The sequence below is a fragment of the Phytophthora ramorum genome, assembly GCF_020800215.1.
Source record: "Phytophthora ramorum isolate Pr-102 chromosome Unknown Phyram_PR-102_s0001, whole genome shotgun sequence".
In the NCBI taxonomy this organism is placed as follows: domain Eukaryota; phylum Oomycota; class Peronosporomycetes; order Peronosporales; family Peronosporaceae; genus Phytophthora; species Phytophthora ramorum.
In genome coordinates, this window is record NW_027150647.1 from 5101727 (window position 1) to 5115163 (window position 13437).

The window sequence follows — 13437 nt, forward strand, 5'->3', positions numbered from 1 at the left end:
AGTGCGGTAGGAATCAACATCGCGAAAGCGAGAATCGCATCGGTGCTTATGCGGCAGCGTACATGTAGGCAACCTAAACGAGAAGGGAAAACTCACGACTAGCCCAATCGTCGTCTTTGACATCCACCCTACAACTTATCCACGACTCTATAACTTTCCGTGCTTCAAACGCAATAAAAAAAAAAGCGAGCTAAACCAGCTTCAACTTCGAAAGATCGCCAAAGGACGCTGAGGATATCCTTGTCAAAAGTGAACGGCACCACCAGGCACCATGACCCGCGCATCAAGCAGCCCCGAGCCCCCTTCTGCCGTCCATGGCAAAGCGACAGTGGATCTTGAGAGCACCACGAGCGACAGCAGCGCCGCGGACAGCTGCGGAAGCCCCGACCGTCCCCGAGTGGCGCTCATCACTGGCATCACGGGGCAGGACGGGTCGTATCTGAGCGAGCTGTTGCTGACCAAAGGCTATACGGTGCACGGCCTCGTGCGTCGGTCGTCGAACTTTAATACGGCGCGACTGGAGCATCTGTACCGAGACCCGCACGACCGCGGCGTCCGGCTCTTCCTGCACTACGGAGACCTCACGGACGCGTCGAATCTGTGCCAGATCGTGGCGCGCGTCCAGCCCGATGAAGTGTACAACCTGGGCGCGATGTCCCATGTTAAAGTCTCGTTTGAGATGGCCGAGTACACGGCAGACGTCGACGCGCTGGGAGCGTTGCGTCTGCTGACGTGTTTGCGCACGTGTGGGCTCGAGCATTCGACGCGGTTCTACCAAGCGTCTACGAGCGAATTATTCGGCAAAGTGCAAGCCACCCCACAGGATGAAGACACGCCGTTCCACCCGCGCTCACCGTACGGTGTAGCGAAGCAGTTTGCGTTTTGGAGTGTGGTGAACCACCGAGAAGCCTACGGGATGTACGCCGTGAACGGGATTCTGTTCAACCACGAGAGTCCGCGACGCGGACCAACCTTCGTGACCCGCAAGATCACGCGTGCGGTGGTGCGCATTCGTGCGGGGATTGAGAGGTGCCTCTTTGTGGGCAACCTGGACGCCAAGCGTGACTGGGGCCACGCCCGTGACTATGTGGAATGCATGTGGCGCATGCTTCAACACGACACGCCGCAGGATTTTGTTGTTGCCACCGGAGAGTGTCATAGTGTTCGTGAGTTTGTGGAGCTCGCATTTGCTCATGTAGGGCTAACCCTTGGATGGAAGGGCGCGCGGGGCTCGGAGAACGAGGTTGGCGTGATCGTAAACGACGACCAGGACCCGCAAGACGCTGACCTACTGGACGCGGATCGAGTGGTGGTGCGTGTGGATCCGGTGTATTTCCGCCCGGCAGAAGTCGATTTGTTGTGCGGCAACGCGGAGAAGGCCCAGCGCGAGCTCGGCTGGACACCAACTGCACGCTTTCAAGAGCTTGTTGCTGAAATGGTTGCGTCAGATGCCCGAGAGCTGCGGCGCGAGACTCACGGGAGTGTGAAATTCGACTACGATGAAGCCCCAACCCAATTTCTAAGCCAGGAATTCCGTGGTGTTTGACGGAGTCATTACTTTTTGTCACGAAGCGCATGTAGATTGTTAACATCATACAGCTAGCGCTCCGATTCAAGATATTATTCGCTTTCAAAAGTGGAGTCAATCTAGAGACTCCTGCGTTCTTGGTAGCGGCGCAGCAGTACGCGGCGCTCAAGCTCCGGCTGAGCTGCAACATGACCTTCGATTTCAAGAAGCACAGGGCCTTGCAAGCGTGAGAGCAATTGTGCAAACGTTGGACGACGCGCAGGGATGTCGCGCAGGCAATCCTCAATGAGTTTGCGACGTTCAGGCAAGCAACTGAACGGCAACGATGGCCGCAAGCCCTTGTGCGCCACGCGCATAAGCACTTTTAATCCAGTCTCCTCTTGATCGTGATATGGAGTGCGCCGTGTTTCAAGCTCGGTGAGTACGATACCGAACGAATACACATCAGCCTCCGGCCCATACCGCTCGCTACGAATAATCTCGGGTGCGAGCCAGAACGGTGTGCCAACAAGAGTAGTGAGGGCGTCCACGCCCTTCTTGTACCGACGACTAAGCCCGAAGTCACCCACTTTGCAACCGAACGTGGCCGAGCACAGGATGTTCACACTTTTCAGGTCACGATGCACTACAGGTCGCTCCTGCGAATGCAAGTAGAGCATTCCCTGCACAGCATCAACTGCCATCTTGAGCAGCGGATCAGCCCACGTGAAGTTCTTTCCCAGTCCTGAGTGTAGCACGCTATGCATGTCGCCGTTTTCAAGATACTCCATCACGATGCACAGATTCGATGCGTTATCCCAGCTTGCGCCGATGAACTGCACGATATTCGGGTGCCGCAGACACGACATGAGCTCGATCTCGTCGCGAAAACTCGCGAGTGCGCTGTCTCCATTTGATGCGTCTCGGTTCCCATTTCGATTTCGACCGGCGCCAGACTCCACAATGTGTTCACGACGCATTCGCTTGCATACGACAATGGTGCCAAAATACCTGGCTTTGATAACGTCGCCCATTGAGCCACGGCCGATAGCCTGCAGGAATGTTAGGTCAGCGAACGGGATGTGTACCATCTCGAGATGACGCATTTCCGGCGCAGCTAGCACGCGTGCCACCGCGCGCTCTTCGTCAGCGTGGGCAGCGTCATTCTGTAGTGCAGCCTCAGCTTGCTTGAGCGACGATTTCAAATTCTCGTTCTCTTTCTCAACCAAAAAGTTGGAGAGGAATGAGCGCCGATTGGTGCGGTCCGAAGAGTACGACAAGATGAGCAGCAGCACGACAGCCATGCCGTAAGTGAACGTGATGAGCCACTGCAGCTGGAGCCCGAAGGCACTCACAACAATGGCGTAGATAGCACCCCCGGTGACTGCCACGACCACGACTTGGACAAACTCCAGACGAATAGATATCACGAACAGGAAACTGAATAGCGAAGCAAAGCTGACAAGAGTTTGCACTAGCGCGTCCGAGCACATGTGAGTCACGCTCAAAGCAAGATTCCTCTGCTCGTCGTTTAAATAGGCAAGAGCGATGTTGATGGTGGAGTTGCTCAGACCTTCATCACTGCCACTTGGACTTTCGTTTAAACCAGCAAAAGTTGACGTGAGCTCTGGATTCGAGGTTTCACATGACAGGTAGTCAGACACGACCGTCGTGTACGCATTGGAAGCCAGTCGACTAGCGTCCGCCAGCCATACCTGGAATATCAGGTTGAAGAAGATGATGATAAGGCACACCCAACTTCGCCATCTCGTCTGGAACGGATTGTACTTGTTGGGCAGCGCAGCAAACGGCAGCGCGATCGGGATGTAAATCCACTGGAAGATGGTCGGCAAGGAGCCATAGGAGAGAATGAACTGCTCCATTCCGGTGAAGCCCGAGCTCGGGAGCGCGTAAAACACCAGATTCACAAAAACATGCACAGCCATCCAGACCCCGACATGCCAGCGCGCACGTCCGAACCAGTAGATCGCCGTAAAATCTTGATATAGCGTCTCCAGCTTCGGATCCAGGAAGAATCGCGTGTACTTGTTGAAGACCTGCGGATCCGGTTTCACCAACACCGCGTCGATATACTGCACCGTAGCGTCATCTACATCCAAGAGCGTGGCGCCCTTGTCCTCTTCACTATTTAACCTTCGGCGACTGGCTTTCTCCTGTCGACGCTTCTGTCGCTCTTCTCGCCGCTGCCTTCTCCTCTCCCTCCGTCCGTCTTCGTCGTCCTGCTGGCGATACTCGCCAGTACTGAACATCTCAACGTGTTCACTGCCCGTCACTTGACTCGGGGACAAAACCGACACAGGAGGAAGCGAAGGCGTAGCAAACTCCACGCGCTTCACGCCACTTCGTGGCCGTTTCCTGTCCTTAGCCCTCGTCAAGAAGTGGAAATGATCGGGTCTCTCGTCGTTCTGCTGCTTGTTTTCAACCTGAATAGACTCTCGCAGAGCCTGATGAGTGCAGCGAATACCCTCATTGTCTGAAGTTGCTGCAGCTGTTGAGAGCGGCGCATCGAATGCTGGCGGTGTCGCGCTACTGTCGGTCTCAGAGGATCCACGGGGCGCTGCGGGGCCTGCAATCACTTGAGATTTACGTCTCGACACCTCTTCATACACTCGCTCCATGCGGTATTTGGCGTCCTGCTCGTGGCGCCCTCCAGAGTGAGACGAAGCTGATCTGGCTGGGAACATTCTGTGCGCAGGAGATTGTGCGGCTTCTGCTGGGCGGTTGGAAAGCGTAGCGGACGCGACGGGAAGAGGAGACACTAGAGAAGACACTGCAGCATCGGAGTCGGCGGCGGAAGCCTCCTCGTCCGCCTCCTGCCGTTGGTGGTCGGCCAGCAGCGCCGCCAGCGCGCTCTTCCGGGCCATGCTGAGCGATGTGCTGACTTTATCCGGTAGTATTTAGAAAATCTTCTTTTCAGCCAATGGAGACGGGGAAGAAGTCGAGTTTCAGCGAATGAAAAGATATATACGGACTGCTTTCGGAGACCCTCAAGACCAGCAAGCTTGCACCACCTCTCCAGCAATGCCGCCTACATGCACTACATGTAGCTCATACTACGCAGTATGCTTGCAGTATGGATAGTGCCACTCACACCAGTATGGGCGCTTGGCTAGCGTCTTACCATTCTGACTACCGACATATTTCCACCAATCAAAACATGTCAAGCATTACCAATATGCTGCTTATCCCAAGCTCACCTCCTCGAGGCCCCAGAACGGATCTGCCCTGCGTCCAAGTGAGATGAAAGCGGCCAATAGTCGCGAGGCACCCGCCGCCGCGCGGTCGCTGAACCCCGTGCGCTTCATGCAGTTAGCGCTGGCCTTGACCATGCTGCTCTCCGTGTCCTACATGTGGCAGTTCACAGCGGAGACGGTGGTGTCCCCCGCCTCGGACGAGATCGAAGCTACAAGCGCCAAAGACGCCGCCGCCAAGCTCGTACAAGCTGCAGATAATGCGATGGCTGTCCAGAGAGACCGATCCCACGCACACACGCAGTACGTGGTTCGCGGCTTCGAGGAGGCGCACAAGTTCGTGCGCGAGTATGACGTGGACGCCATGGGTCCGCTCTTTATGCTCTTCATGAGCGACACGGACGCCAACGGGGCGTACTGGTTCCAGCCCTGCCAACTCGTGAAAAACGCAGTGGATGAAGGCTTTAAACGCGCTCCTAGACGCTCGAGGCTGCTGGAGATTCAGGTTGGGCCGGAGAAGTACTGGAACGACCTCATGAACCCGTTCCGACAGAACCAGCTCTTCTACATCGACTACTTGCCGACGCTGATGCGGTACGACGGAGGCGGCAACTCGTCGGCGCTGCTTGCTGGCCCCAACTGCTTGAACCAGGACCTGCTGGATGTGGTGTTCGGAGTGAGCAAACCAGCGGCTGGAGAGCCCAACGCCAACCGCCTTGTGCACATGAACAACATGAAGCAGGTCATGGACTTCCTCGCGCTCTACGACTACTCGTTCCCGCTCTACATGTTCTTCGTGTCGGGCGTGCACGCGTTCAACAACCGGCTCTGGTGTCCGTTCTGCGATAAGGCCGAGGTGCCAGTCATGCACTACTTCAACTACACGGCGCCGGCCTCGGCGGTGCTGATGCGTATCGTCGTGGCGCGCGAGCCTCGCCAGTGGTTCGACGAAGACAACGATTTTGTCGGCCAGGAGTTCAGCGACAAGGTCGTCGAGTTCGACGGCGTGCCGTACCTGGGCTTTGTCGACAGGAACCAGACGAGCAAGAAGATCAAGCTGCGGGAGTTCGTGCACGGCATGGACCAGCACGGCAAACTGCAGGACTTTTTCCGCCAGAAGGCACCGGCTGTCGCCAACGTCCCAGCAGCATAAGCAAAGCAAGGAATACAGTAGTGCATCAACTTCGTCAAATAGAGAGAAACTGCAATGTACATGTCCTGTTGCCGATAGTTAGGGGCGAAAAGGGTGTGGGTATTCTGATTTTGCGTCTTATTTTGAGTAATTGAGTGTATGTGTAACATAGCCGGTCCATTTGCATGTTGGCACTGCGCACCAGCCATTAGTTTTCACACAGTTGAGCAGCTCCAGTGGCAGTTCCTACGCCTTGTCCTCAGCAGCATCAGCCATGGCCATGATGAAGCGGAGACGCGAGAATGAAACCGGCGCGCAGGCGGACGCGGCCGACGAGGCCAAGAAGCAGAAGCTGGCCACCGCGGGCGGCAGCAAGTACATCAACAAGCAGCGCGTGCTCGTGTTCTCGTCGCGCGGCATCACGACGCGCTACCGCCACCTGATGGACGACTTCCGCAAGCTGCTGCCGCACCACAAGCGCGAGGTGAAGCTGGACGCCAAGGACTCGCTCCACGTGGTCAACGAGATCGCCGAGATCAAGGGCTGCAACACCACCATCTTCCTGGAGGCTCGCAAGCGCCAGGACCTCTACATGTGGGTCAGCCGCGTCGGCACGGGCCCCAGCGCCAAGTTCCTCGTGCAGAACGGTCCGTACCATTGTTGACCTGAGTTTCATTCGTCTATTGTCCTTTATGCTGACTATTTACTATGATGCAGTGCACACCATGGACGAACTCAAGATGACGGGCAACGCGCTGGCCGGTTCGCGTCCGCTGCTGACTTTTGACAAGTCGTTTGACGAGGCCCCGCACCTCCAGGTGATCAGGAAGCTCTTCACGCAGGTGTGGGGCACGCCCAAGGCCCACCCGAAGAGCAAGCCGTTCATCGACCGCGTCATGAGCTTCTACTACGCCGATGGCAAGGTCTGGTGCCGCAACTACCAACTGGCCGATGACGCTGACACCAAGAAGGCGGAGCTGGCGGCGCTGCACCGCGGCGAGGATCTCGTGCAGCTCATTGAGATCGGGCCGCGCTTCGTCATCACGCCCATCCGCATCTTCGACGGCAGCTTTGGCGGCCAGACGCTGTACCAGAACGAGCACTACGTGTCTCCGAATGAGAACCGCCGCGACGCCAAGGCGGACAAGCGCGACCGCTACGTGTCTCGCAAGTCTGCGCAGGTCGATCGCAAGGACCGCCAGCCTGACCGCGAAATGCCTGAGGACCAGTTCGCTGATGTGTTCGCCGGTGCCAAGCAGTAAAAAACTGCATGTCCGTCAAGAAAAATGGTCTCACGCAGGCAACCAACCTCCCGCTGCAGGAAACCATTGCCCAACGAGCTGTACGTGATCGACAGATAACTTTATAGACCTCTTTTTCACTTCAACACGTTGCAGTCTTCTCCTATTGGTTAAAAGTCCAGTCAGATCTTCTTCTTATTGGGTCAAAATTTCATAACGGTTTTGCAGGAAGAGGCAGCACATGAAGGCGTTCAACGCCTGGCGCGGCGGCGACGCGGGCGGCAAAGGGGCCAACGACGCGGTGACGGAGCTGCAGCAAGTGATCCTGAAGAAGGATCTGATGATCTTGAGCCTTCAGACGGAGCTGGACGCGTACAGGACGCGATTTGGCGCTCTACCCGCCGAAATTTTGGACCAAATCGAACAATCCGAGCCTATAACGGAGGCTAAACAGCCGCGTAGCAGGGAATTGAGTGCCGACAGGAGAGAATTAGCAGTAGCGTCCAATGGGGTCGAAGAGCCCAAGCCAGAGAGCAGGAAACAGTCGACGCCGCGCCTTGGAGCTGCGTCACCGAGGCTCCGAGCCGCCTCCGACGCAGAGGAAGCCGCCGTGAAGGTGCAGAGCCGCTCCAGCAAGAACGTGGTGCTGGACTTTGTGGAGGACTCGCCCATGTTCCGCAGACAATTGGAGGGCTTCGAGGAGTCCATCACGGGCCTTCGAGCGCTGCTGAAGGAGCTCGTGGCCCACTCGAAGGAGTATTCAGCTGCAGGGAGAAACTTTGGAGAGGAAGAGACGGCGCTCGCGGACGAGCTGGTTCAGCGTAAACACGCGCGCGCGATCTTCTCGACGAGTTGCTCTGAGTTGGGCAGCTTGTCGGAGCTTTTTGGGGAAATGCACGACACGTTGGCTCAGGTGCAAAGCTCGCGGGTGAGTATGCTTCTGGGCGTGGAGTCGCTGCTAAGCAGGTCGATACAGCAGTTCTCCGACAAGGAGTTGCTGAAAGAGGCGGGAGAACTAAGGAAAGACGTGTCGAGGCTCGGAGACGAGTACGAGACGCTGCTGGGAAAGCTGCTGAGCAAGTCTAGACAGCCAGGGCAGCCGTCGAACGGCACGGGGACTCCTACTGGGGGAGGAGACTCGGTTGGAATGCTGGGTCTAGGCAGTCCGGCGATGCCGATGGGAAACTATAATGGAGTTGGTGAAGGTTCCAATATGGGGACGCCACCGGCCTCGGCTGCTTCCGGAGGTAGCAACAGCAATGTTCTCAATTCAGATTCAGCAAATGGAAACGATAAACAACAACGAGCTTTGGAGCGAGACGTGGTGGTTGCACGTCGACGCTTCGAATTGGCTCGCTTCGATTTGGTTCGCTACATGAACCGAATCGACTGCATGAAGAAGTTCGTTTTGGTGGAGTGCTTTAACTCCATTTTGTACGCACAGCTGGGCCACTTCCACGCATGCCACGAGCTCGTAAAGTCTGTGGAGCCCACTCTTCGCAAACGTCAAGAAATGATGCAGGTTTCGCGCAAGGATCTTGAGCAAGACGAACAGATGTGGGTCTCACAGCGACAACTACTCGACAAGCGCTTATCGCAAGACGTGGAATTTGTTAGTTCTGCCTATGGCTCTGGGAATATTGGTAGCGAATCGCCAGCAACTGGGAGCGGACTAAGCGTCGAGACGGCCATGTCCAGCGAAATGTTCCCGTCGCTTGACTTGCCTGTGGAGGTCATTTCGATGGACACGTGCAGTAGTCGACAAACCGTGGCCACTTCTCCCGGTGGAGTTGCTAAGCAAGGGTATTTGTTTGTACGCAACTCGCTTTTCCCAGCTAGGAGTTGGAAGCGTCGCTGGTTCCAGATCCATGCAGGCAAGCTTTTCCAAACAACATCACGTAATGGAGCAGGGAAGCATCCTACTGAGAGCAGTTTGACCCTCGTGTGTGACCTGTTGCTGGCTCGGGTGCGTGAGCTCGAGGGTTCGAGTTTGCCCTTTTGCTTTGAAGTAATTGATGCGAACCGCGCAAAACTTTTACTTCAGGCGGCGAGTGCTCGCGATATGATCGAGTGGATCGAAGCAGCGCGTCGAAGCACTGAGAGCGCATTAGAAAAGCAGAGCCATCGTCAAGAGGTGCATCCAGAGCAGCAGTCAGTCATTGAAGAGCTTACGGAAGCAAACCCGTGCTGCGCGGACTGTGGACAGGAGCCAGCTGAATGGGTGTCGATTAATATCGGGTGTCTCTTGTGTATTGAGTGCTCAGGCATTCATCGAAGTCTCGGCGTGCACGAATCAAAGGTTCGATCACTGACCCTGGACTCGTGGGATATGTCGCTCCTCGCGCTGCTGCGAGACGAGCTTGGAAATGCTGCTGTAAACTCTGTATGGGAGCACACGGTGCCTGATGGCTGGATTAAACCGACACCGCTCACACCACGAGAAGAAAAGTCTCGGTTTATTAAGGCCAAGTATCATTTTCATGGATTTGCCGAGCCGGACGAGACCCTGAACGCCCTGGAAGATGACGACAGCGCATTAAAGAAGGAATTGGCCAAGCGGTTTATAGCTGGGGCTTCAGAAGGAGATTTGAAAGAGCTGATGTGGTGCCTGGCGCACGGAGTGGATGTAAACGTACGCGCGGGTGAACAAAATGAAACGGCACTTCACGTAAGTGCTGCGGCGGGGGCTGCAACGTGCTGCGACTACCTTGTGTTAAACGGTGCTAGCTTGACTCTGACCGACAAGCGGGGTCGATTGCCCTACGATGCCGCTAAAGCAGGTGGATTTGAGAACATCAAGCTCACTTTAATGCAAAAGATGAGTCTGGAGCAATACCAGTCGTAGAGAGAAGAGGTGGCGTCAAGTACCCTAAACGTATGGAGATGCCATGATTCTGCGATGCTTTGTATTTTGCTCTAACGATGCAACGTGTGGAGAGATCCCTCATCCTGATGGAATAATTTTACTTGTTGCGCGCCCAGAACGCGGCCGCGGCTGAGCTGCTTGGGGCAGTAAAGCGCTCTCGCTGTCTTCTTCGGAGTGTGCATCGACCTCAAGTGCGATGCTTGATTTTCTTGGATGCGTCACGTTGGCGTCGACGTTGGCGTCCTGAGACTCATTGTCAGATAGATAGGGCACCACGAGGCTCCGAGGCGACAATGTAGGCTGGGGTGACGACCATGATCGGTTTGGGTCCTTGGCACTTGTCGTGTCAATGTCGTTACCAGTTGGGTAAGTGGCAGGCACCCGAACCTCACCACCATTATTTTGATCAAGGAGAGCAACTTCCTCTTTTCGACCGTCGCTTCTGGGACTGACAGGTGCCTCTGCATTACTGGAATCGCTCTCCCCACTAGCTGCCAGCTGTGCAGCCTCAGCTTTCGCAGCTAGCCTAGCCTCTTGTTGCTGGTTCGACTTTTGACGGACGTGGATCATGAATTCGACAAACTCGACAATGTCAATTTGTCCACTGCCATCTTCGTCAACGATGTCCATCATCTCCTTGAGCTCCTCATAGCTTGGGTATTTGCCGATAGCTGCCAGTCCTGTACGCAGCTCAGCTTCTTCTACAGAGCCACTCTCATCCAGGTCTAGCATTCGGAAGACCTGCATGTACGAAGCTACAACCTTGGGGTCGATGTCATGCTGCTCTCTAAGAGCTTCGACACGACGAATGAGCTCTTTCTCAGCCTCCATTTCCTGGGTAGCCTCATCCATACTTGTGGTGACCACACCGATGAATAGTGTGATGAGTACCATACCTCCCAGGACGATGAAGGAGCAGAAGTAAAGGACGGCAAGGTAGCCACCAGGTTGATTCTCGCACTCATAGCCGAGAGCGCGATACTGATCGTAGCCGTACAGGTCGCAGCCGTAGTAGTTAATATACAGGACGTCGCTCCATCCATCCATTGTTGCCATTTGAAAGAGCGACAGCATGGCGAAATGCAGATATTGGAAGTGGAATGGGTCATTTTGAGAGAAAAGCATGTTGCCCACGATGCCGAAGACGTAAAAGCACAACAGTAAGATCAGGCCAATGTAGCCGATAGAGCTCACACCTTTGAGCAAGGCGGACACAATCACTTGGAGCTGTGGGAATGCCCGTACTAGCTTGAGCACACGTAGCAGTCGTAGGAGCCGCAGCATGGTGAGCATGCCACCGGTTCCTCGTGTGAAGCTACCGACCACGATGATGAAGTCAAACACGTTCCAGGCCGTTCGAAAGTACCCCCAGGGTTCAAGACCTTCAGCTAGAATCTTCAGGACCACTTCTGCTGTGAAGACGACAAGAATTGAGGTGTCGAGGGCAGTAAGCAAAACTCCAAGCACGTCAATGACCTCCTGCGATGTTTGTAGACCCACCATGACTCCAGCCATAATGATCACACCCGTGACGAAGAGCGAGAACTTCGGGTGCTCTACAATTTTCGCCGCGACATTGGAGAGCTTGATGTAAGCGCCTTTGATGCTCTTCGTATCACCTTGCGATTGGGATAAAATGTCGGTTAAATCACAGTCGTCCCATGTCTGCATGAGCACCTCGCGCATCTTTTGCCGCTCCTTGCGCTCAGCTGCAGACAGTTTCCCCTTCTTGTTTGGGTCCTGGTCGTTCTCTTCTTCCTGTTTGCCGGCCGCACGCTTTTGCTCCAATTCGCGAGCGCGCTGCTCAGCCTCCAGAGCTCGTTTGCGGGCCTTTTCAGCTCGTTTTTTCATCTCAACTTCTTCCTGCGCTTTCTTCATGTGCTCCATGCTCTGCGTCATGCTCATGGTGATGGCACCGATAAAGAGCGAAAGCATGACGAAAGCCGAAATGAGGATGAAAGTGATGAAGTACACCGTCGCCATGACCTGGTTCAGCGCTCGTTGCGAGGTTAGCTCACTGTCCGTCACGTTGGCACCGTAAACCCTGGTGACGTTGCAGTATTGGAAACTTGCCGCACTCGCAGGATCCGTCGAGTAGTAGCCGCCATCGTAGCGATCGCATCCAAAGTAGTTGATGTTCATAACCTGTGCAAGGACAAAGGCACCGTGAGTGAATCGAACAGCAAAAAAGACAGGTTTGATAAGTAAAAAACTCACAGCCGACCAGTTCTCCAGCGTGCTCATGCGAAATAGAGTGACTATAGCGATCGGCACGCTGCGGAAGTGGAAGCTGTCGTTGTCTTGCCAAGCGTACATGCCTGAAATCGCGTAGAGGTAAAACACGAGAAAGAGTAACAGCATGATATAGCCGATAGACTTGAGCCCTCCAATAAGGCCCATGACGATCATGTAGAGCTGCGGAATGCGCTTGACAAGTTTCATGATGCGCATAAGTCGCAGCATACGTAGAATAGCGATACTGCTACCGCCAAGCGCTGATCCCCAGATCGGCAGACTCATAACAATAATGGCGAAATCAAAGCAGTTCCACCGCATCTCCTTACCTGAGAAGAATCGCCAGGGAAGCAGCCCTTCAGCCAAAATTTTGATGAGTGCTTCGAGGATAAACACCGCAAGAACGGCGAAGTCCATGTCATTGAGAATAATACTCTCTCCAAGCGCTGGGTATGTCTGTAACCCCACGGATAGCGAGGCCCATGAAATACACAGCATGACGAGCGAATTGAACCACGCATTGTTGAGTGTCGAGATGGCCCCGTTGGCAAGGCGAACATAGCACAGCTTAAACCCAGTGAGTCCGGTCAATGGGATCTGGAGAATAAAATCACTATCTTCCGCCTCGGTATTCTCGGCACTTTCTCCATTCGAGTTATCAGACTCAGCGCTGGGGGTAGCTTTTGCTGGAGTTTGCTCTGGTTGTGCTTGTTCTGTTGTATTTCCAGCAACCTCGGTGACAGGAACTTCGCCATTTACAAGTTGCTTGTCGTCATCCAAGTCATGCACCACATTCCATTCGCTTGCTTCCGCCTCGCGCTTGGCAGTCGCTACCTTCCGACCCGCAGCAGCTCTCGCTGCGAACATGGTTATGCCGAATAGTGGTCGAGTCTTTCGTGGCGGTGAATGTGGTGTGTACTTGTCTGGAAGTGGTTCTCGCGCCGAATTCTAAGCCACCACGGCCTTTTCACCGCCAAGGCGGACCTGGTCTGGCACTTTTTCAGCAAGCCGGGAGGTGATAGCAACGCAACGCCCGGGTTGATAGACAGACAGCTAGTATGTGCACAGCATCAACTGGGAAGCGCAGGCCAGCTCTAAATTGAGCTCTGAAGAATGAAGTTTAAATATATGGTGCTGGACGACCGTTTTGCTGTTTGGATGCTTATGAGCCGGCCGATCGAGAGAAATACATTTGCAACAAGGGATACAAATGATCGTACTCGAATGTATGCTATCTTGACTTT

The 13437-nt window shown here is 54.8% G+C and overlaps 6 protein-coding genes across 6 annotated transcripts; 4 read left to right on the top strand and 2 right to left on the bottom strand.

The window, feature by feature from the left end:
* Window positions 1-271: 271 nt before the first annotated feature.
* Window positions 272-1546, top strand: KRP23_1301 (GDP-mannose 4,6-dehydratase; the record flags this gene model as incomplete). The annotated part of the gene is made up of 1 exon (XM_067883562.1): window positions 272-1546. The coding sequence occupies one exon, from the start codon at window positions 272-274 to the stop codon at window positions 1544-1546; it is 1275 nt and encodes a 424-aa protein (XP_067751873.1).
* Window positions 1547-2153: 607 nt separating this feature from the next.
* Window positions 2154-4392, bottom strand: KRP23_1302 (uncharacterized protein; the record flags this gene model as incomplete). The annotated part of the gene is made up of 2 exons (XM_067883574.1): window positions 2154-2166; window positions 2519-4392. The coding sequence occupies 2 exons, from the start codon at window positions 4390-4392 to the stop codon at window positions 2154-2156; spliced, it is 1887 nt and encodes a 628-aa protein (XP_067751874.1).
* A 376-nt stretch (window positions 4393-4768) lies between these two features.
* KRP23_1303 (Thioredoxin domain-containing protein 17) lies at window positions 4769-5872 on the top strand (the record flags this gene model as incomplete). Its single annotated transcript, XM_067883585.1, has 1 exon — window positions 4769-5872. One exon carries the CDS (start codon window positions 4769-4771, stop codon window positions 5870-5872), a length of 1104 nt encoding a protein of 367 aa, XP_067751875.1.
* Window positions 5873-6125: 253 nt separating this feature from the next.
* Window positions 6126-7113, top strand: KRP23_1304 (Ribosome biogenesis protein BRX1-like protein; the record flags this gene model as incomplete). The annotated part of the gene is made up of 2 exons (XM_067883596.1): window positions 6126-6498; window positions 6569-7113. The coding sequence occupies 2 exons, from the start codon at window positions 6126-6128 to the stop codon at window positions 7111-7113; spliced, it is 918 nt and encodes a 305-aa protein (XP_067751876.1).
* Window positions 7114-7333: 220 nt separating this feature from the next.
* KRP23_1305 (Arf-GAP with coiled-coil, ANK repeat and PH domain-containing protein 1) lies at window positions 7334-9937 on the top strand (the record flags this gene model as incomplete). Its single annotated transcript, XM_067883609.1, has 1 exon — window positions 7334-9937. The coding sequence occupies one exon, from the start codon at window positions 7334-7336 to the stop codon at window positions 9935-9937; it is 2604 nt and encodes an 867-aa protein (XP_067751877.1).
* Window positions 9938-10036: 99 nt separating this feature from the next.
* KRP23_1306 (Voltage-dependent calcium channel type D subunit alpha-1) lies at window positions 10037-13060 on the bottom strand (the record flags this gene model as incomplete). The annotated part of the gene is made up of 2 exons (XM_067883620.1): window positions 10037-12103; window positions 12176-13060. 2 exons carry the CDS (start codon window positions 13058-13060, stop codon window positions 10037-10039), a joined length of 2952 nt encoding a protein of 983 aa, XP_067751878.1.
* Window positions 13061-13437: the final 377 nt, after the last annotated feature.